Below are 23,794 nucleotides of genomic sequence, written 5' to 3' on the forward strand. Positions count from 1 at the left end.
GTTTCTGCAGACTGTCAGTGTAGCTGATTGTACAGGCAGGCAGTTACTTCAGTCCAGGAAGCTCAATGGACTACGAGAGCACTCACTAGCGCCCTCACAGTTCATTGAGAAATACAAGCCGTCAGCCACAAAGCCTGATGGTACTTGTAGGCATTCATTCACAGAACTCTGTGAATAAATGAAGTGGCCGTGTGAGTGGAGCCCCACACGGCCACGCTTCAAATTTTGGCAGCAGGGGTGGGAGGAGGATCCCCGGCCCGCTGTCACAAGGAGCGCTGGGATCGGGGGGGGAGAGCAGTAGAAGAGGTAACATGTTCTACCCTAAAAATGGGTGGAATACGTAACATGTTCCCAAAGTGCACTAATACTTTAATAATGGGCTTTTGTGCCTGATAGTAAAGCAGAAGCTCTAATATACAGCGTAACTAAAAGCGCAAACAATGAATTACTACACAGCAAAGGAAAGCTGCTACCAGCCACTCCAAAGCTATTATAATGATGGCGCCCAGAGTTCAGCTTTAACCTGTGGCGAAGATCAAGTATTACGTTTCTCAAAGTTATGGCAAAACACTGGATCTAGTTTTCTATAAAACAGCACCAGACATAATCTGGCCATATCAATCTTCTCAGTTTAGCCAGCAGGCTGAAAAAAAAATTAACAGATTCCTCCATCCATATCAGCAAAGTGGATGCAGGGAATCCCCCTGCTGGGACAGTGTACAGGTGGTCCCCGGGTTACAAACATCCGACTTACAAACGACTCCTACTTACAAACAGAGGGAGACAACAGGAAGTAAGGAGAAATCTCCCCCTAGGAAGGGAAATTCACTCCTGTAAGAGTTCTCATGGGAAAAAGGTGTCTCCACTGAAGGTTTATCACCACTCCTTGTTTCCACAACAACCCAAAATTTTCAAAATCCAATTGTCATAGGGACAGAAAGTGATGAGAAATCTTCTGAACAGGGGTACAGACAGCAAAACAAATGCTACAGGGTTGTTAACCCTTCCCTATGCTATCCTAAAAACTTAAAAATTATTCTTTTGGCTGGAGCTAAACTTAAAAAATTTACCTGTTTCGACTTACAAACAAACTCAACTTAAGAACAAACCCACAGTCCCTATCTTGTTTGTAACCCGGGGACCGCCTGTATTCTGGTAGCAGGACTCTCTGCTGTCAGAATACACTAATCAGCAGCTGCAGCGGTTGATCAAAAAAGTTTTCTAACATTCCCATTCAACAGAAGTCAATCTAAAAAATGACTTCTATCGAGCAAAGGGTGGCCCCACGCCTGGATCGAAATTTGTCCCATCCCTTCATTTCATATAGCAGTGCAAAAAAGCAACGATAAGCACAGAAACTGAACACAATCATTTAGAACTAATTTCATGGCTGAAAAGACATCACAAATCTAAATTCACATTGGCTCCGACCGGTTATAAAAAAATAAGTGTACTTGTGTGATAAAAGCATTTAAAATGTAATACTGCATGCTGCTTCTTATATCTGGCTGAATAATTATAAGCAGCCTTTACATCCATATTGCTATACAGTAAAGCTTTCAAAGCTAACCCCTGCCAAGCAATTATCAGTAAGGAAGAATGAATGGTGCCCTCAAAGGACAGCAGTAGCAAGGAAAACATGTATCAGGTAATATTTGCAACCTTGCTTGAATTGCTTGGATATATTTAAGGAACTTGGGTGTTTTAAAAGTCTACTTATTCTTTAAAAAGCTCCCATGTGTTGTCAGCTATTACAGCCGAGATGAGCAGAGGTCTGACCAAACAAGAGGAAGAGGTCTGTTAGAAATCCAGATTGTAATCCTGGCCTTTGAAGAACATGCAGTCTGGGTATCTGCATGATGACTAAAGGTCAGGTCAGATATCAAAAGCTCTTCAGTTCTGTTGGATCTCTGGGGCTCTCCTCACCACTGTCCTCTGGATAAGTCAGATTCAAAGCATTGGTCACTGGATGAGTCCATGAAGTGGTTTCTGTGACATGGCTGCATGAAAGAGAGAACAAAAAAATAAATAAATAGGAAGGACACAAGTGAGGAAAATATTTTTACTTCTACAAAGAAACCCCATTGAGTGCCGGTTCACACTGATGCGATGCGGGAAGGCTGCGAATTCGCAGCCTGTTCCTGCATCGCAAACGCACCCCTGGCAGTTCACACTGCCATATGCGATATGCTGGGGGTGTCAATGTAATCTTAACGACACCCCCAGTTTGATCGCATATCGCAGTGCGATCTTGCAGTTCGCACAGGATCGGATCGCACAAGTGTGAACCACTGTGCGATCCGATCCTGATGCGGCTGCAAAAAAGGGTCCTGTGCGTCTTTGCTGCGGGTGCGCTGCGAATTTAGCCATACAAAGTGTATGGCTAAACTCGCACCGCACAGCCGATCGCATGTAATGAAGGAGCAGTGCGCTCCGACATTACATGCGATCGCCGCAGCCGCATCAGTGTGAACAAGGACAATGTACAGTTTGAAACTTTTCCTATACTCGGGGTAAGTAACCAAACAACAGAAAGTAATTTTACAGACATGCAACGTTATTTATATATGAATAGTGCTGTTTAAATGGAAATGTCGCGCTATTTACACATGAATGCTTTGCTATTTTTTAAGGATCATACTATAGAAGCACTGGGCAGAAATAGTAATGGGCTCAGGGACAGCAGGAAAATTACAGGGTGCTCCACTGTGTTTCTCCTTCCTGCAGCTGAAAGCTGGCGGGAGAGAGAAGGAAATAAGCCAGCCTTCAGCTGCTGGAAGGAGAGACACAGTGCAGCGTCCTGTAATTTTCATCCCATCCCGCTACACCATTCCTCCTGTAGGTGGCACTGAGTGGAGTATCTGATAAGTGTGGAGGGTGACTGATGAGACCATAAACAGGCTGCAGGTGACACCAGCACATAAAGAATCTCACCCAGCTTCGGCGTCCATTGTCGGTGTGACTTCATCCAACCCGGTAGCACCGCCTTGTCTTGTCCACGCCCACCCCAGACACATCACTCCCAGGCCCCAGAGCCATGTGGGAGATGTAGTTCCAATGTGGAGGAGATACACCTCATATAGGATAGCCGGTCTGTGTGCACTCTTCTTCCTCGCGTGCCCACAGAGAGGGCTCTGCGTGCCAGCTGTGGCACGCGTGCCATAGGCTTGCCATCAATGCTATAGAGTATGTGTGCTTTGCCCATTCATTTTAAATGTTCATAGCATGACCATATTTACATTTTAGGAGTGCCAACCTCACCTCTACATCCTTAGCCTGGCCATAGTTACATTTTAAGGGCTGGCTCACACCAGAATTGCACAGGAATGTGGTCTGTGTTCCTGTATGTTCCCCATCTGAAAAGTACAAAAAGTAGTACATGCACTACTTATGAAAAATGTGCCGCAGTACCATGCAATCTGGGGCTCATACATGCACTGTGTTTGCAAGCTGCATTTGGGGGGCGTTAATGTTTGGCACCCGCAGAAGATTGCAAAAACAGTGCATTTTGAACACGGTGTGGGAAATGAGCGCAGAATTCACCTGAACTGAACTGGCCATAAGGCCCCTTTTCACACACACAGGCGCACCACCTGACGGAGTCCGTTCTGCTCAGCGAGGATCGATCCGCTGATCGCCGCTGAGCAGGCAGATGACAACTCCGTCTCCGCTCTGTGTGCTGAGACAGAGCTGTCAGATCCCCACTGTCCTCTATGGGGAGATCAGATGAGAACGGACTGCCTGTCCGTTTTCATCTGAGCCGATCCTCCAGACAGATGGAAAATAGGGTTTCCATCCGTCCGGATTTCACGGACAGGATCGGATAGCAGCGGGTGTCAGCGGACACCTGCTGCCCCATAGGGATGCATCAGGTCCACCTGAAAAACTGACAAGGCGGATCGGATCGCCCGTGTGAAAGGGGCCTAAGAGTTCCTACCTCTGCTCTACATCTCATCACCATCAACCAAATAGAATTGTAACTACAAGTCCTCTTTGGATAAACTATAGGCACACACGTAAGTATAGGCTAAAATTTCTCATGTGTAACATTTTAAAAAAATCAACATCTTAAGGAATTGCTGAAATGACTAACACTCGCCAATAAAAATGCAAACCCCTCCAGGAGCAACAGCTTCTTATTAACTAATTAATCCCCGTTAAATTTCATGTATAGCACAGGTAGGCAGTGTTCGCGGTTTTAAAGAGGCAGATTTATTCACTGAGAAGGAAAAACAGTGACAGCTCTGGAGCAGTAAATATTGAACCAACAAAAAGGAAACCTCAGAAACTGTGTCATAATATTTAATGAAACACTCCGTTAAACATGAGAATTTCACATTTTCACTCACTCAGGGGATGTGGCTCCTGCTGAGCATCCGTAATTTTCATTCTAGATTTGTGCATCTGGCTGCCTAGATAGCTAAATCATTATAGCTAAAGCTGAGCTTGTCTTACTTTAAAGCCTGAAGCTGGGACAGCAGACCAGTGCCGGGACAAGATCATCCATCCAGCGCACAGGGCAAAGATGCCTCTTCCCCCATTCATGATGCGCAATTTTAGAGGGTCCTACGCTCAGTAAACCATTGCGCCCAGGGCAACCTTCCCTCCCGCCCACCCCTTGTCCCGGACCTTCAACAGACACATAGGTTGTTGTTAGATTTTGAGCCATACTCTCTCTTGGAGCTTGCCTAGACATGTTGCACCATTACGTCTGTTTCACAGTTCTACAGATCGCTTACTCATAACCAATTGGTTGATTGGTTATGAGTAAGCGATCTGTAGAATCGTGAAACGCGTCAACCTGTCCCATGTCTGTGTGATGCACCTATGTATTCAAGTTTATGGGAATAAAACACTTCCAGTTTATGTACTCCTGAGTGCAGTCAAACTTTCTCTTTGAACACTTGACGATTGGATGGCGGATCCGACCGACACCGGAGTGCTTTGCCTCACCTGAGCGGCTTTTTTCTGTTGCTACAATTGTTTCCTACTTAGTGAACTTGTTGCTCTGTGTAAAATGCTTCCTACCTTATCCCTTTCTGTGTAATCTGTCCTTTTTAATCAATGACATAATCGGCGCATGCGCAGTTAGTCCCATTTTTCCAGTAGGCTCTTCTTGCCGGAAAAATGGTGTTTAAATGCTGGATCTACGTCATTTCCTTTGCCTGACATCAGCTCAGAGATCCCGCAAGACTATTTCCCATTCACAAGCTGAGCCCGCCTTACCCGGTGTTCTGCTGAAAACTCCAACTTGCCAAATTCTCCAACCACGTTACTTCCGGTGAGTGTACACAAGGAAAAATTGGAGGTTTCGACCACTTGGTGTTTTCACACAGCACCGGCAGCCTATACAGTCTGGTCGATGCTATAATTAGTGCAGATTGTTAGTCTGTCTGCTAGTAACCAAAAATATGGCCGCCTCCAAGGTGGCGACAACTAGCAGGTGGACTAACAATCTGCACTAATTATAGCATTTAACGGAGTGTATAGGCTGCCGGTGTTGTGTGAAAAATCCAATTATTCCTGGTGTACAGTCACCGGAAGTAACATCGTTGGAGAATTCGGCAGAACACTGGCAGAGTGTGCTTGGCTTGATAAGTACTGCGCACGCGCAAGATTAGGGACATTGAAAGGGAGTAAGAGCGGAAGTAAGAACAGTATTGAACACGGCAGACAGAGGTCAGCATGGCAGCAGCTGAAAAGGAAAAAGAGCTTCATCAAATACAATGTTTTAGAAGCCTTCATATATTTTCCCTATGCGGCACATTGATTTAACCACTTGTCGACCAGCCGCCGCACATATACTGCAGCAGGTCGGCTCTATTACGTGAAACGACGTACCTGTACGTCGTTTCGTGTAATAGTTAATGGAGGTGCGCACACGCCGATTGGCCAGAGGGGGAGCCGATTGGCAGGTCCGGCAGACGCAATGTTGGCCAGCCACCAGCGACTGCTCCCCAGAGACAGAACGGCGGTCTGCCTATGTAAACAAGGCAGACCGCCGTTCTGTCACAGATGAACACAGGGATCCTGTCTTCTTGCTATTCAGGAACACAGATCTCTATGTTCATCTAGTAAGTTCACCCCCAAACAGTTAGAAAGCACCCCCTAGGGACACACTTAACCCTTTGATCGCCCCTGGTGTTAACTTCTTCCCTGCCGTGTCATTATTACAGTAACAGTGCATATTTTTAGCACTGATTACTGTAGTAATGTCACTGGTCCCATCAAAAGTGTCAGCTAGGTGTCCGATTTCTCCGCTGCAATGTAGCACAGTCCCACTAAAAAAAAAAAAAAAAATGCTGATCACCGCCATTACTAGTAAAAAAAAAATAAAAATGCAATAAATCTATCCCCTAGTTTATAGACCCAATAACTGTGTTCAGGGTGATGTGCAGTGTTAGTTTTCCACCCCCAGATAGCGTTTTGCTATTAGGCCAAAAAGTTAAATTTTGGTCTCATATGACCAGAGCACCTTCTTCCAAGTTTGTGGTGTCCCCCACATGGCTTCTCACAAACTGCGAATGGGACTTCCTATGTCTTTCTTCTTCCATAAAGGCATGACTAATAGTTGTCCTGTTGACAGATTCTCCCACCTGAGCTGCTTTCTAAATGTTTGAAATATCAAACAAATTAAAATGAACTTGACAATAAATCATTATAGGTTCCCTTTAAAAAAAAAAAAATCCAATGCTGGCGATCTGTGTGTCAATGACATAATGACAGGAATGACATTGCACTGGCTCGGGTTGTACACGGGAGGATGAACATCTGGTCAGTGGGTCTATGAGAGATTACTTCCTGATCAGTCAATGGCCTCGGTATATTTTTAGCTCTGTGCATGAAGTGTGGTTAAAGAGCTATGACATAAAGTAATCAGCGCACTGAATAATCTCTGATTATCTGCACTGGGAACGCTGCTGCATCTACAGCGACGTGAAACTTCACTGCTACTAATCATTCAGGAAAATTAATCCTGACAGATGGAGGTGTTAAAGGGAAATGCATTTTAAATTATTACAGTAAAGTTTCAGTGAGAGCATCTTTTAAAAGGATATCTTAACCCAAGAACAAAAACGTAATATATTGCAGCTAACCAGTGCTTAGATGTGGTCAGGCTGCATCAGTTCTCTTTTTTCAGGCTAAATACATTTGTTTGCAGGTCCCGAAAGTTTGTTGACCTAGCCAGAAATCTTGTTCTTGTAGCTTTCTGTGGATTTAGGCCTCTTTCAAACTTGTGACCTAAAAGTAATGCGATTTTATGGCGATTTCTTTTGCCGCGATTTTGACTGGACTTGAAGCAATGCCTATGTCTATGGACCTCAAAACGCATTCAAATCCACCCAAAGTAGTGAAGGGACTACTTTGAAGTCGTTGCGACTTGAAGTTGCATCGATATGAACGGTACTCATTGGAAATCATGAAGTACGGCTTATCATGCAACTTTGCAATCCCAAATCACAGGACAAGTCACACAAGTTTGAAAGGGGCCTTAAAGAGGAGTTCCAGCCTATATTAAAAAAAATTTAATATAAGGACACTTACCTGTCCAGGGAGCCCACGATGTTGGCACCCAAAGCCAACCTGTCCATCAGTTCCGGGTGCAGGCCCCAGCATCCTTACTAAGGGACACAGACTGTTTCGTACTGCGCATGGGCGAATGGTTCCGCTGTCTTCTGGGACCTATGTGTCTCCCAGAAGGCAGCGGGGGGGGGGGGATAGGAGGGGCCCTAAATGATGTAGGTCGCTGGGGTGCCCTTACACAAAGTGGGAGCAGGTACCTTTTTGACAAGTATTCGCTTCTCCCCCCCCCCCCCTGAAGTTCGTTCTGCACTCCTCTGATCTGTTTTCAGCCAACAGCGGGTTAAAGTCTGCTGTCAGCTGACATCACAGAGCCAGTCCAGGCTGGGGGAAAGATCGCGACCACCTGGCTCAGCCTCTAAGTGAGCCGCTGAGAGCCTGAGGCAGCCACTCCCATCCCCTCCACAGCCCAGTGCTCCAGTGAGTGACTGACAGTTACCGCTCTCTGCTCAGAGCGGCAGGGAGAACTGAGCGATCAATGGTGTTTGATCTCTCAGTTCATAACGTAGTGAGTTATGCATAACAAGTGCATAACGTACAGTGTGCAGGGTTTGGGAGTGCGTTACGTACAGTGTGCAGGGTTCGGGACTGCGTTACGTACAGTGTGCAGGGTTCGGGACTGCGCTACATACAGTGTGCAGGGTTCTGGACTGCGTTACATACAGTGTGCAGGGTTCTGGACTGCGTTACATACAGTGTTCAGGACTGCGTTACATACAGTGTGCAGGGTTCTGGACTGCATTACGTACAGTGTGCAGGGTTCGGGACTGTGTTACGTACAGAGTGCAGGGTTCGGGACTGCTTTATGTACAGAATGAAGGGTACAGGAGTGCCTTACATACAAAGTGCAAAGTTCAGCCGTACGCTACATCAGGGGTGGGCTGTGCACTGAGTGCAGGGTTTAGGGGTGCACTAAGCACAGTGTGCAAGCAGGCAGATAGTTTTCTCCCACAGATTCTGGAGATCTGTCCCCACCATGCCTTACTGTGTGTGCGTGCAGGGATCTGTTAGATTCAGGGACCACTGAAGGAAAGCTGCCCTTTGTAAACACTTACTTACATTTACATGTGATAGCAAGGAGCGGAAGCAAAGGGTGAGAGCTGGGTGTCAGAATGGAGTTTTGCCACATTCCGGCTGCAAAACTGGGTGTAAGGGCCACATGACAAGGCCTGGCAGGCTGGATTTGGCCCGCAGGCCATGTGTTTGACATATGCGATCTAAGGGGAAGACAGTAGTGACTGAGACTAAAGTGCTTTTCTAATCTACCCAACTGATGTTCAACCCCTGCCTGCCATTGTACTTTTTTTTTTTTTTACTAATTTGTAATCTAATTACCAAACAAACTTTTATGAAAGCTTAGAAATTATTGATTTCCAGCAAAACTGAATTGTATAAATGTAAGTGCTGCTACTCCTTCGCAGAAGAAATAGAGATTGCAGTCAAGGTAATTCTACATTGACTCAAAGTTGTTCTCCAAGCAGAATAAGTAACATGCTGAGATCTCATTATTTTCCAACATCATCCAAATGTATGACAGAAGTAAATGTTGAAGCCAAGGTGTCTGCCACTTCTGCAGTTTTCTAATTAAGTTTAACTACTTTTTTTTTTTATTGACTTGCGTACTCCCAAAACGATTATCTGCTCTCTGTGCTATCACTTGCCGCTGCCTTTTTTTTCCTGATCCCTGACCCCTGATCATCGCAGCATTGTTTTATTACTTTTATTCTTTTGGAGTTCAGAAAACAGATAACTGTGCAAATGATGCAAATTTTAATTTACATGCATAATTTCATTTTTTTTTTATACACAGTATGTCTTACTTGGCAGTAATGTATCTTCTTTGTTTTTCCAATATATTTTTAAGAGCCTTGAAAAGTTCCTAGATGAAAGCAACTTTGTAAAAGTGGCTTCAAAAATATCCTGGTGTTTTCAAACCCAACTGTCTTCTTAACTCAGACTCTGGAGGACCCAACTTCCCAGTATGAAAGGTAAAAAAAAAAAAAAGCTATTTTGAAAAGTATTTGCCCAAGAATTCTTAGTGTTCAACAGGCTCCCTCGTCACCCTATTCTGTTTGATAACTCTCGAAAGACCTAATTACGAGTAAAGGATCGTGGGACTCCCACAACCTGCTTGAAAAGAAAATCTTTTTTCTGCTTTAGAGATGAAAATATTTTTTTTTTTTTTTTTTTTTACTCTGTACAGAAAAAAGCTCAAGAGTGCAGAGGGTATTTGCTTGCTAAATATAGGTAAGAGAGAGAGGCGGTGTGTTTAATGAAGTTGTAGTCTTCTAGAAGATGACACGGTGAGATGATAGCAATTAGCTCATACAATATTGATGGTATGCAGCTTTAAAAAAAATTTGCAAAAAATGTACTAAAGTACAACCTAAGCAGGATTTTTTAAAGGGCCAATTCACCCTAACCTGATATTTTAGTTGGTTGAGGTGAATGCAAACCCTCAAAGCAATTACTGTATATACTCGAATATAAGCTGACCCAAATATAAGCCAAGGCACTTATTTTTACCACAAAAAAACTGGGAAAACTTATTGACCCGAGTATAAACCTAGGGTGGGAAATGCAGCAGCTACTGGTAAATTTAAAAAAAAAAAATAGATTCTAAAGGCTGCGGGAATTGTACAGGAGAGGAAGAAGCTGCGGGCATGGTGCAAGAGATGCAGGGGCTGAGGGCATAATGCAGGGGCTGCGGGCATAGTGCAGGAGATGCAGAGGCTGCCGGCATGGTGCAGGGCTGAGGGCATAGTGCAGGAGATGCAGAGGCTGTGGGCATGGTGCAGGAGATGCAGAGGCTGTGGGCATGGTGCAGGAGATGCAGAGGCTGTGGGCTTGGTGCAGGAGAAGCAGGGCTGAAGGCATGGTGCAGGAGATGCAGAGGCTGGGGGCATGGTGCAGGAGATGCAGGGCTGAGGGCATGGTGCAGAAGATACAGGGCTGAGGGCATGGTGCAGGAGATACAGGGCTGAGGGCATGGTGCAGGAGATGCAGGGCTGAGGGCATGGCGCAGGAGATGCAGAGGCTGGGGGCATGGTGCAGGAGATGCAGGGCTGAGGGCATGGTGCAGAAGATGCAGGGCTGAGGGCATGGTGCAGAAGATGCAGGGCTGAGGGCATGGTGCAGGAGATGCAGGGCTGAGGGCATGGTGCAGGGGATGAAGGGCTGTGGGCATGGTGCAGGAGATGCAGGGCTGAGGGCATGGTGCAGGATATGCAGAGGCTGCGCAGGGGGTCTTACTTACCCATCCCCGAGGCGCCTTACATTTAAAAATGGCGCCGCCTGGCGCTACACGTCATTGCGCATGCGCCGTCTGCCCGAGAATGGCCGAGTGCGTACGGGCTTTCCCGAGTGGCGGCAGCACATGCGCAGTGTACATGTCAGGCCGGCCGCCGCTGACATTCGGTCAGCCCCAGGGAGAACAGGTACGTGACTTGAGTATCAGCCGAGGGGGGCTTTTTCCAGCATAAAAAATGTGCTGAAAAAGTCAGCTTATACTGGAGTATATACGGTAGATACATTTTTGGATCAGCAACATACAATCTACATGCTGTAAAAGTAGGTAACAATTTTGCATACTGATCTTTAAACTCCAACCCTTTCGGAGAACCCCATACCCATGACAAAAATCTGCAGTTTTTTTTTTTTTTTTAAGAGTATTGGCCTTTTTTTTATTTTACAATCATACTTACCTAGGTGGATGCATCTATCCCCCCCTCGGCTCTAAGGCTGAGAACTGAGCGAACACTCACTCAGTGATCAGAGTTCCTTGAGCAGAGAGCCGGTTACTGTCAGTCACCGCTGTCTGCTCTGCAGCCGCCCGGTGTTCACTGAAGCGCTGGGCTGTGGAGGGGGCAAGAGTTGCCAGCTCAGGCTCTCAGCGGCTTGCTGAGAGGCTGAGCCAGGTCTCAGTCCAGGCATGTGGGTGGATCCCAACTATGTGGTCGTGATCTTTCCTGAGCCTGGACGGGCTCTGTGACGTCAGCCAACAGTGGGCTTCAGCTCAAAACAGGTGACAGGAGTGCAGAACCGAGCTTTGGCTGTACTTCTTCTTTCAAGGGGTATTTTACTGTGTAAATACTGCAGGGAATGTGCCACATGACAACAATGGCACCACTCTCTGTTATCATTCTTCTTATTAGAACAGGGTGAGAGAGGGGAGCCTTGACATCCTGGGGTCACAGGAAGTGGACTGAATGCCACTAGGCATTATTCAACCCTGTATAGATACAAAAAGGGGGGTATATGGCACAATGGGTGTCATGTATATACTGATGATATAAAGATAAAGGTTTAATAATAAAGGTTTGGCATGAGAAAGAGGCTTGGGTGGCCTCGAAACATGTAGCCCTGCTCCCCTGGCCACTTCCAGTCTGCTCTCTATTCCAAAGGAGATAGGGCTAGAACGATATGGTTTTTTCAGGGCTGATACCGATAATTTGGTCACAACGTATTGGTATCAGCCAATATTTTGTACATTTAAAGTTTTGAAAAATAAAGACAATTTTTGACACAAATCTGGTACTGAACATGTTAATTTTTATATTTAATGCTTAATGGCTGGCTGGCACCCTGTGGTGGGTGGCTGGCTGGCACCCTGTGGTGGGTGGCTGGCACACAGTGGTAAGTGGCTGGCTGGCACCCTGTGGTGGGTGGCTGGCACACAGTGGTAAGTGGCTGGCTGGCACCCTGTGGTGGGTGGGTGGCTGGCTGGCACAGGGGCTCTGGGTGGCTGGCTGGTACAGGGCCTATGGGTGGCTGGCTGGCTGGTACAGTGCCTGTGGCTGGCTGGTACAGGGCCTGTGGCTGGCTGGTACAGGGCCTGTGGCTGGCTGGTACAGGGCCTGTGGATGTGGGTGGCTGGCTGGCACCCGGCTGCTGTGGGTGGGTGTATGGCTGTGATACACTCCCGTGAGACTATTTCCAAATCCAGACAAGGCTGTCCAAGGCAAGGGAGGCGGCCTAAGAAGGCAGAATGACGTCACAAAAATATTGTCAATATCGGCCAGTTCCGGGACCGATACCGATATATCGGGGAAAGTGCATATCGGCCCCCAAAATATCGGCCTTGCCAATAATCGGTCTATCCCTAGTCTGGGGGCCATCTTTTTTGTTTCGGCTTCCCCCACTGCAGCCATTTTTTTTGTGGGCAACAAGGTTGCAAGTTTTACAGAAGAGATTCCGTGCTTCACATGCCAGAGCCAGCTGCTGACCATGGGGATATAAAAAAAGCGCCATTTCTTATGTACCATGTGAGTTGCTGATTTACATGCAGCAAATACTGCCTGTAATTTACTGCGTTTAGTCTGGTGCCCCCACCAGCCCACCTAGTGCGTTCGCTTGTACCAAGGCGTCCTGCTATGCCGAGGATTGCCATTAGAGGCCCCAACCTATTGAAGAGTAAGTTCTTTTAACTGTTTGTGTAAGTTGCCAATAGTTTTTCACTCCAATAAATACATTTAATATTACACTTAGTTTGCGCCCCCTCCTCTCTCTAATTATTCAATCTGGAATTTGAGTGGTGCCGGACTGCTGGATTAGCGAGTCCCCAGTGGAGAAAGTGCTAGAGATTCAGTCAGTTTAACAGTTGGGGCTGATTTTCTTTAGTCACTACAGGTGGGTCCAATTTTTTATGTCCCAAGCAGGATTTGCACTTGAAAGGAAACCTATCACACAGCTGTAACTGCTGAGCCTGTTCTGAAAATTCTAGTTGTGTTTCACCTCCTTTTCCCAGTCGCAATACTGCTGTGCAAGGTATAAACAGGAAGCTAATGCCAAGCAGGATTCAGGTACTTATGATGGTTGTACAATTATTTTTAAGTGGATACACAACTGATTTTTTTTCTATATCTGCTTGGGAGTTCATTTTTAACTGTATGGATCAAACTGGTAAGCTGATTTCCTGCATATAAGTGGCTATAAAATAAAGACAGCCATTCTGTAGCAGAATGGGTTAATCTATTAACAGCGTTTCTGTTTTTCCTTTTCAAAACTATTTGATGAAGGGAATTTTCTGCATGGTGTGTGTCATCTTTTAAAGGCTGCCTGTGGTTTATTTGATTGTAATTACGCATGGGGTGGAAAAAAAAACAGAAGAAAACATTTGAAAACTGTACAAGGACAAAATACACATCAGGACACTTCATAAGGGAAATAATGAGGGGAAGTCAGTGGGACATTACTCAGTAGCAGGTGCTTTTCATTATTTTGCTAATATAGAACAAAAAAAAAATTGCATTTTTCACTGCACATGAAAAAGTTTATAAATGCAGTTTATGTGTTTAAAACACCAACAACAAACTTGTGAACTGCCCTAGCTACTGGAAAATGTAGTGAATTTTTAAATGTATTTATTTTAAAGTCTACCTGTTGATTTGGACCGTGCTAAATGCTTCACAGAAAGCAGGGCGGAGAGGTAGACTGTAGTTTTGTAAGTTTGTAAGATCGAATATATCATATCAAAGAACAAACAGAAGAGGGCGCCACCACCCAAGTGCAATGTAAACTATTTATTGTTGATTTGGACCATGCTAAATGCTTCACAGAAAGCAGGGAGGATAGGAGGACACCAGTGTTGGGGGTAACTAGTTACAAAGTAACTGATTACAGTAACTACATTACTTTTTTTGGTAACGAAGTAACATAACTAGTTACAATACTAATATTGGTAACTACACTACTTTACTAGGCTATAGGAGGTAACTACACTACTTTACTAGGCTATAGGAGGTAACTACACTACTTTACTAGGCTATAGGAAGTAACTACACTACTTTACTAGGCTATAGGAAGTAACTACACTACTTTACTAGGCTATAGGAACGCGCTTTCCTGCGTTACCCAAGCCGTGCGATACAATCGTTATTTGGAAGAATAGAGAGGGATGAAGTTTATGACTTTTTGTTGCACTTTATGTTTTATTCTGTTTTTTTCAGGTTTTGTTCTCATGTTTCCCAAAGCCTGTGTTTATACAATAAACTCTATGCAGAAAGAGTGTCATGTATCTTCTTCTACACGGTCAATTAAGAAAGAGGAAAGTAAAGTAATAAGTAGTGAAGTTACTTTTCAAATGCAGTAACTAGTAAAGTAATCTCGTTACAATTTACAGAAGTAACTAGTAACTAGTTACATTTTTTGAGTAACTACCCCAACACTGGTAGACACTGACCTCATGTTTTATTTATTTTTATTACAGACTGTCGTTTGTAAGATCGAATATATCATATAAAAAAAAAAACAAACAGAAGAGGGCGCCACCACCTAAGTGTAATGCAAACTATTTATTGTTGAATTAAAAAGTTAAAATTGCACTCACTACATAAATATAGGAGTAGTAGGCATATCACCAAGTTCAGATGGGAACACTCTGTGGGCAGCCTTTACATAAGCAGAGATCGGCAGGGAGGTGGCCAGTAAAAGCAGAGTCGTGCCTGGAAGGTGATGGAGGGAGAAGATGATCTCTGTCAATAATAGAACGCAAGCTCCTCTCTGCCTCACCGGCATCTGGATTAACCCGCAGTGAGTGGCCTCAATCAGCTGCTCGGTATTCTTTGCCTGTGACATCACTACGCTAGCGGGGGGCAATGCTACACGTTTCGGGGCTGTACACTTTGTCAAGCCAGGAGAAATGGCTTCCCACAGAGTGTTCCCATCTGGACTTGGATATATGCCTACTACTATATTTATACATTTAAAGCCATTTTCTCTTTTTAGAATGATACTTACCCCCTGCTGCCACCCAAATTCCCCCCTCCAGCACAAATCCCCTCCCCCCAATCTCCTTGTGGTACCCCCCACCTCAAATGTTACCACAATGCGCCCCTGCCCACTCCTTGTCCCAAAAAACAAAAAAAAATTGCATTTTTCACTGCACATGAGAAAGTTTATAAATGCAGTTTATGTGTTTAAAACACCAACAACAAACTTGTGAACTGCCCTAGCTACTGGAATATGTAGTGAATTTTTTTTATTTTTTTTTTTATTTTAAAGTCTACCTGTTGATTTGGACCATGCTAAATGCTTCACAGAAAGCAGGGAGGAGAGGTAGACACTGACCTCAAGTTATATTTATTTTTATTACAGACTGTAGTTTGCAAGATTGAATATATCATATCAAAAAACAAACAGAAGAGGGCGCCACCACCTAAGTGTAATGTAAACTATTTATTGAGAATTAAAAAGTTAAAATTGCACTCACTGCATAAATATAGGAGTAGTAGGCATATCACCAAGTTTGGATGGGAACACTCTGTGAGCAGCCTTTATGTAAGCAGAGATCGGCAGGGAGGTGGCCAGTAAAAGCAGAGTCGTTTGCTACAGGTTTCGGGGCTGTACACTTTGTCAAGCCAGGAGAAATGGCTTCCCACAGAGTGTTCCCATCCAGACTTGCAGATATGCCTACTACTATATTTATACAGTTAAAGCCATTTTAACTTTTTTATTCTCCTAAAAGCGAGGGAGAGAATCGAGGGTTCGGGCGGCCGCATCACTGGATAGTGGGACAGGTCAGCGTGTGTTTTTTTTTTTTAACACTATTTGTAGCTGCTGACTTTTAATAAACACAAAAACGACTGGAACTCGGCTTTAAAAAGGAGCTCCAGGCTCCCCATCCCAAAAAAATTAAACGTCAGCAGCTTCAAATACTGTAGCTGCTGACTTTTAATACTAGGGCATTTACCTGTCCAGGCATCCAGGGCTGTCCTCACCCTAGCCGATTCTTCAATCAAGTGCTGGCGCCGACATCTTGACTAAGGGAAACTGGCAGTGAAGCCTTGCGGCTTCACAGCCAGTTTCCTACTGCGCTGCCCTTTGTGAATGGGCCGCAGTCTTCTGGGACCTGTGAAGTGTCCCTTCAGAAGGCTGCAGGGGAAGGCAGGGGGCTGAACCTTCGGCTTAGTTAAAACCAGGTACCCATTCCCTCCCAAAGGGTGCCAAATGTGGCAGTGGGGGGGAGGTAGACAAGCGGAGCTTACCTTTTTTCGGTTTTCACCCTTTTTTTCCCACCATGATTCAGTCTCCCTTGACAAACTAAGTTTTCAGCATCGTAGTCAGACTTCCTTTACAAAAATATCACATCCCTTCTCCTAAACTGAACCCCATTCCTTAAATCACAGTCAGGGCTGGGACAAGGAGTGGGCAGGGGGTCATTGTGGTAACATTTGAGGTGGGGGACACTACAAGGAGATTGGGGGGAGGGGAATTGTGTTGGAAGGGGGAATTTGGGTGGCGGCAGGGGGTAAGTATCATTCTAGGAAAAGAAAATTGGGGGGGAGGAGATGACAAAAGTGGTCATTTAGGGGGATTTGTGTTGGGAGGGGGGATGAGGGGGAAGAAGATTTGTGCTAGGAGGTGGGATTTGGGATAATTTGTGATGGGGGGGGGAGTTAGAAAATGAGTACTAGAAGGGGATATTTTATCAGTAGAGTGTTTGTGCTAAGAGGGGGCATTTGGGGGATGGGGGGACAAAGATTTTAGCAGGGGGCAAATTTGTACAGGGAGGAGGGGGGATTTTTGCTTTGGTGGTAAGCATGGTTATCAATGCTCAGTGATTTTGTGGGGGTATTTTTGCTGGCGCTTAATGCTCATATTGCTTGCGGGGGGGTGTGGTCATGGGCGCAGTTTGGGATGTTCGCCCTGGGCTCTAGATGACCTTGGTGAACAAATAAAATATCTCCGTTTTTTAATTTACATTTCTGGCTCTATTGCAAGGCTTTTTCATTCATTCCTGTCGCTGTCCTGCCTGTATAAGAAATCAGGGGTAGCAGTTTTCACCAGGACAGACAAAAAAAAAATTAAAATAAAAAGTTTTACCCTTTTCTCAAACGACTACAAATGTGTTCATTTATTTTTTTCCTGTTGGAGAATTTTCATGTTACTCCCTTGTCTGGAGAGCAAATAATGGAAAATGTCCCCAACAAGGACACAGCTTAAAAAAAAAATAAATAAAAAAATTAATGAAAAGACAAACTGATTTCTATAAATGGGTAATGTAACATTAAGATAAGAGCACAGAATTAGTTGGCATTCAAAAGTGCAGGCAGAGGTAAGTATCCACTTTAAGCAATTTTTATTTACAATTTTTTACAATTATTTTTACTGAAAGCCAGCCAAAAATATAACAAGATAAAAAATAATAACCCATTAAAAAAGAAAAAAACAAAACCAGGTTTTACTGCAATATTCGCATTCCACCCCAAGATTTCTCCTCATTCTGATGGTCATTATTATTCAACCCACTTCTACTCTGCTGTACAGGGACTGCAAGTGGCTGATAAAGGTCAAATTTGGGTACTTATACTGCTTGCATTTAAAGTAGAACTATAGGTAAAACTTTTTTTTGTTTTTTTTTTATTTATTGTGGATAGAGCAAACGAGGATTATAACCCCTGTCTGATTTTTTTTTTTTCTTGACATCTGTGTTCTCATTAGGGAGATTTCCCCGCACTTCCCTGCAAAGCAGGGAGAAGAAACAAACAGGTTTGTAGTAAAAAGCAGCACACATTGTTAGGCACACTTAACCCTTTGTTTACCCCAAGATGTTAACCCCTTCCCAGCCAGTGTCATTAGTACATTGACCGTATTATCACTGGTCACTGTATTAGTGTCTCAAGTGTTGTCAGTGTCAGTTTGACTACCTCCCACTTAGCGTTAGTGTCAGATTGCCCGCTGTACTATCAAAGTACCACTATATGTCGCTGATCGCTGATATTACTAGTATTAAAAAAAAAATAATAATAATTAATTCCAGCATACAGTATATACCATAGTTTGCAGATGCTATAAAATTTTCATACAAACCAATCAATATACACTTAGTGGGATTTTTTTTTTTTTACCAAAGATGTGTAGCAGAATACCAGAATGGCCATCATTTATGAATACATCAGATTTTTTTTGGATATGTTTTATAACAGAAAGTAAAAAGTATGTTTTTTTTTCCCTCAAAATGTTCGGTCTTTTTTCGTTTAACCACTTAAGCCCCGGAGAATTTGGCTGCTCAAAGACCAGGCCCTATTTTGCGATTCGGAACTGCGGGAGTTTAACGGACAATTCCGCGGTCATGCACCGCTGTACCACAATGAAATTGAGGTCCTTTTTTTCCCACAAACAGAGCTTTCTTTTGGTGGTATTTGATCACCTGTGCGAGTTTTATTTTTTGCGCTATAAACAAAAAAAGAGCGACAATTTTGAAAAAATAACAATATTTTTCACATTTCTTTATATGAAATTCTCAAAAAAAAAAATGTAAAAATCTAAATTTTTTAAACATTTTAGGCCAATTTGTTTTCTGCTACATATTTTTGGTAAAAAAAAAATCGCAATAAGCGTATTTTGATTGGTTTGCGCAAAAGTTATTGCGTTTACTAACTATGGGAAAGATTTAATTTTTATTGGTTTTTTTTTTAACTAATAATGGCGGCGATCTGCGATTTTTTTTTTGCGGGACTGCGACATTGCGGCGGACAGATCGGACCCCTGACTGACATTTTTGACACTTTTGGGAGTACCAGTGACATTACTGCAGTAATCAGTGCTATAAATATGCACTGTGAAAATGACACTGGCAGGGAAGGGGTTAACTTTATTGGTGATCAGTGGGTTAAATGTATCCCTAGGGGCGTGATTCTAACTGTGGGGGGGCGTGGCTTGTGATGTAACCACAGAGACATACAATCCTACATAGCAGGATCGCATAGCCTCTGTACTTACATCAGGGAGAATGACAGACGGCTGTGTTTACATCAGCCGTCTGCCTTTCTCCCTCTCGTGCGGGAGATCGCGAGTGACCGGCGGACATCGGAGCCGCCGGTCATATGCGCGGGGATCCCTGTGAATGAGCGGAGATGGGAGCGCGCCTCCGGTGGCGCGCGTTCGCCCCCTACAGGCTCCTGGGCGAGCGAAGTAGCCCTACGTCGGTTTGCCCAGGAGCGGCTGACTGTCGCAGTAAATAGTTGTGTGGTGGTCAGCAAGTGGTTAAATAATAAAAAAACCCAGTGGTGATTATATATCACCAAAAGAAAGCTCTATTTGTGTGAAAATAATGATATGATATACATTTTGTTGGGGTACATTGTTCCATGACCGCACAATTACCAGTTAAAATAGTGCAGTGCTAAATAGCGATACATGCTCTGGTCATGAAGGAGGTAAAATCTTCTGCAGCGCAAGTGGTTAATATACTATTGTATGTAAATATATTTAATTTCCCACCGAATATAGCTACTATACAAATGTACATACAAAATTCAAATACTGTATCTATTTAACAATTTGCTGACCAGCCGCCGCACTTTTACTCCAGCATGTTGGCTCTATTACGCGAAACGAAATACCTGTGCGTTGTTTCGTGTAATAGCCAGCGGGGGGAGCCAATCAGCGGGTCCAGCAGATGCAATGTCTGCCGGCCACCCGCGATCGCTCCTCATAGAGACCAAACGGTGGTCTGCCGATGTAAACAAGGCAAACCGCCATTCTGTCAAAGATGAACACAGGGATCCTGTGTTCCTGCTATTTAGGAACACAGATCTCTATTTTTATCTACTAAGTACATCCCCCACACAGTTAGAAAGCACCCCCCAGGCACACATTTAATCCTTTAATCGCCCTTGGTGTTAACCGCTTCCCTGCCAGTGTCAGTACATTAACAGTGAATATTTTTAGCACTGATTACTGTAGTAAGGTCACTGGTCCCCTCAAAAATGTCAGTTAGGTGTCCGATTTGTCTGGCGCAATGTCGCAGTCCCGCTAAAAATTGCTGAACGCCGCCGCCATTACTAGTAAAAAAATATATAAATAAATAAAAATGACAAATCTATCCCCTAGTTTGTAGATGCAATAACTTTTGCACAAATCAATCAATATACACTTTTTGGGATTTTTTTTAACAAAAATATGTGGCAGAATACATATTGGCCTAAAAAAAATATTTTTTTATTGGCTGTTTTATAGCAGAAAGTAAAAAATTTTTTTTTCAGAATTGTCGCTTTTTCTTTGTTTATAGCGCAAAATATAATAATCGCAGAGGTGATCAAATACCACCAAAAGAAACGCATCAAAAAAGGACATCAACTTTATTTGGGTACAGCGTCACGCAACCGCGCTATTGTCAGTTAAAGTAACGCAGTGCCGTATTGCTAAAAAAAAAAAACTTGGTCATTAAGGGGGTAAAACCTTCCGGTTCAGAAGTGGTTAAATAGCAGCACAATATTGTGTGTATTTCTACCACCCTGGCACACTTTGGCTAGTATTGCATGTATATCGATTCAGTATTTGGATTTCCAAGTGTCCTCCTCCTCTTTGTACTTCGGTACTGTGTTCTCTGCATTTTCTATTGCTATTCCCAACCAGATGTGAGTCAAACTGCTTACACTGCTTAACACAACTACTCACTTGATAAAGTACTTGATACCATCTGCTGTGTAAGCTTCTTCCCATCCATAAGGGAGGCCTGTAGAGAGAACAGACAGAAAGACACATTGATCAGGAATGCTCCCAGGAAAATGGAGGTCATCTTCTTTAGCATCGCGGGAGAAGCATCTTTGTTAAAGGATTTATCTTAAAGTGAACCAGTCATTGATTCTCATTCACAATAATTTAAATATTCACTCTTAAAATTATTAAAAGAGTCCAAATACATGGGTTTAGAATTAAAAGCCAGTCCCAACACCTGCCAGATCCGCATCTAGTATAAATAGGCCTTTAAGTCAGAGAAGTCCCTGTGAATCTGTATAGTCTGCACAAATGGCATGTCTTCCCCCCCCCCCCCCCCCCCCACATACCCAAGAAGGACTAAATACTGGGCTGTTCTGACAGCCAAAGCTACAACACATAGTGCATAGCTCCCAACTGTACCTGATTTCGAGGGACCGTCCCTCTTTCCTCCTCATTTGTCCCTCATTTTCGTCTGATCTATATACACTGCTTAAAAAATTAAAGGAACACTTTTTAATCAGAGTATAGCATCAAATCAATTAAACTCCTGGGATATTGATCTGGTCAGTTAAGTAGCAGAGAGGGTTGTTAGTTTCAGCTGCTTTGGTGTTAATGAAATTAACAACAGGTGCACTAGATGGGAAACAAGAAGACAACCTCCAAAACAGGAATGGTTTTACAGGTGGAGGCCATTGACATTTTTTTGCCCTACTCATCTTTTCTGACTGTTTTTCACTAGTTTTGCATTTGGCTAGGGTCAGTGTCACTACTGGTGGCATGAGGCGATACCTGGACCCTATAGAGGTTGCACAGGGAGTCCAACTCCTCCAGGATGGTACATCAATACGTGCCATTGCCAGAAGGTTTGCTGTGTCTCCCAGCAAAGTCTCAAGACCATAGAGGAGATTCCAGGAGACAGGCAGTTACTCTAGGATTGCTGGACAGGGCCGTAGAAGGGCCTTAACCCATCAACAGGACCGGTATCTGCTCTTTTGTGCAAGGAGGAACAGGATGAGCACTGCCAGAAACCCTACAAAATTACCTTCAGCAGGCCACTGCTGTGAATGTCTCTGACCAAACAATCAGAAACAGACTTCCTCCTCTAGTGGGCCCTGTGCTCACCGATCTGCACCATGGAGCTCAATTGGCATGTGCCATTGAACACCAGAACTGGCAGGTCCTCCACTGGTGCCCTGTGCTTTTCACAGATGAGAGCAGGTTCACCCTTAGCACACGTGACAGACATGAAAGGGTCTGGAGAAGCCATGGAGAACGTTATGCTGCCTAGAACATTGTTCAGCTTGACATGTTTGGTGGTGGGTCAGTGATGGTCTGTGGAGGCATATCCATGGAGGGACACACAGACCTCTACAGGCTAGACCAATGGCAGAGGCTCTAAAGAAGAAGGCGGCCAGTCCTTCGAAGCGTCAACCTGAGGGGTCTCATCCAGGACCCCCCACTCCCAGGTTCAGTGACTCTCGAAACTGATTAGAGATAGCCACACATGACGAGCGTGTTTTTACTTATGTTTGTGAGTAAACATCTTTATGATTTTATTCATATTTTTCAATAAATCTCTTGGATAATGCACTAGGCCAATGCACCCTCTTTTCTTTTTCTATTCTCACAGCTAGATGACACCCTGACTGCCTTTAGGTATTGGGATGAAACCCTTGGACCCATGGTCAGACCCTGGGTCCTGGGTTCCTTCTGGTGCACAACAATGCCCAGCCTCATGTGTCAAGAGTATGCAGTCAGTTCCTGGAGGATGAAGGAATTGATACCATTGAATGGCCCCCATGCTAGCCTGACCTAAATCCAAGAGAACACCTCTGGGATATTACGTTTCAGTCCATCCAACACCGCCAGGTTGCACTTCAGTCTGTTCAGGAGCTTAGTGATGCCCCAGTCCAGATCTGGCAGGAAATACCCCAGGACACCATCCGTCATCTCAGGAGCATGCCCCGATGTTGTCAGGCATGCATAAAAGCACGTGGGGGGCCATACAAACTACTGAGTACCATTTTGAGGTCAGGCACTGATGTTGAAAGAGAAGGCCTGGCTTGCAGTGTCCGCTCTAATTCTTCCTAAAGGTGTTCTATCGGGTTGAGGTCAGGACTCTGTGCAGGCCAGTCAAGTTCCTCCACCCCAAATTTGCTCATCAATGTCTTTAAGGACCTTGCTGGTCCAAATCATTTGGTGGAGGGGGGTATTATAGTGTGGGGTTGGTTTTCAGGCGTTCAGCTTGGCCCCTTAGTTCCAGTGAAGGGAACTCTTAGGGCGTCAGCATACCAAGACATTTTGGACAATTTCATGCTCCCAACTTTGTGGGAACAGTTTGGGGATGGCCCCTTCCTGATCCAACATGACTGTGCACCAGTGCACAAAGTAAGGTTCATAAAAACATGGATGAGCGAGTTTGGGGTGGAGGAACTTGACTGACCTGCACAGAGTCATGACCCTAACCCCATAGAACACCTTTGGGATGAATTAGAGTGGACACTGCAAGCCAGGCTCTCTCGCCCAACATCAGTGCCTGACCTCTCAAATGCGCTTCTGGAAGAATGATCAAACATTCCCATAGACACACTCCTAAACCTAATGGACAGCCTTTCCAGAAGAGTTAAAGCTGTTATAGCTGCAAAGAGTGGGCCAACTCAATATTGAACCCTACAGACTAAGACTGGATTGCCATTAAAGTTCATGTGTGTGTAAAGGCAGGTGTCCCAATACTTTTGGTAATATAGTGTATGTACTTATAATCTTATAT

At 44.3% G+C, this 23,794-nt stretch overlaps 1 protein-coding gene across 1 annotated transcript in view; it reads right to left on the reverse strand.

The window, feature by feature from the left end:
* Positions 1–1,470: 1,470 nt before the first annotated feature.
* STXBP4 (syntaxin binding protein 4) overlaps positions 1,471–23,794 on the reverse strand; it is a gene marked incomplete at its 5' end in the record, with an annotated part of 193,418 nt that continues 171,094 nt past the window's right edge. The window contains 2 exons of the mRNA XM_082272758.1: positions 1,471–2,000; positions 20,983–21,040. Coding sequence (XP_082128884.1) covers positions 1,883–2,000; positions 20,983–21,040 — 176 coding nt within the window. The 3' untranslated portion in view covers positions 1,471–1,882. The remainder of the gene's footprint in view (positions 2,001–20,982; positions 21,041–23,794) is intronic.

This window comes from Pelophylax lessonae, assembly GCF_965119305.1.
Source record: "Pelophylax lessonae genome assembly, chromosome: 11".
Taxonomy (NCBI): Eukaryota; Metazoa; Chordata; class Amphibia; order Anura; family Ranidae; genus Pelophylax; species Pelophylax lessonae.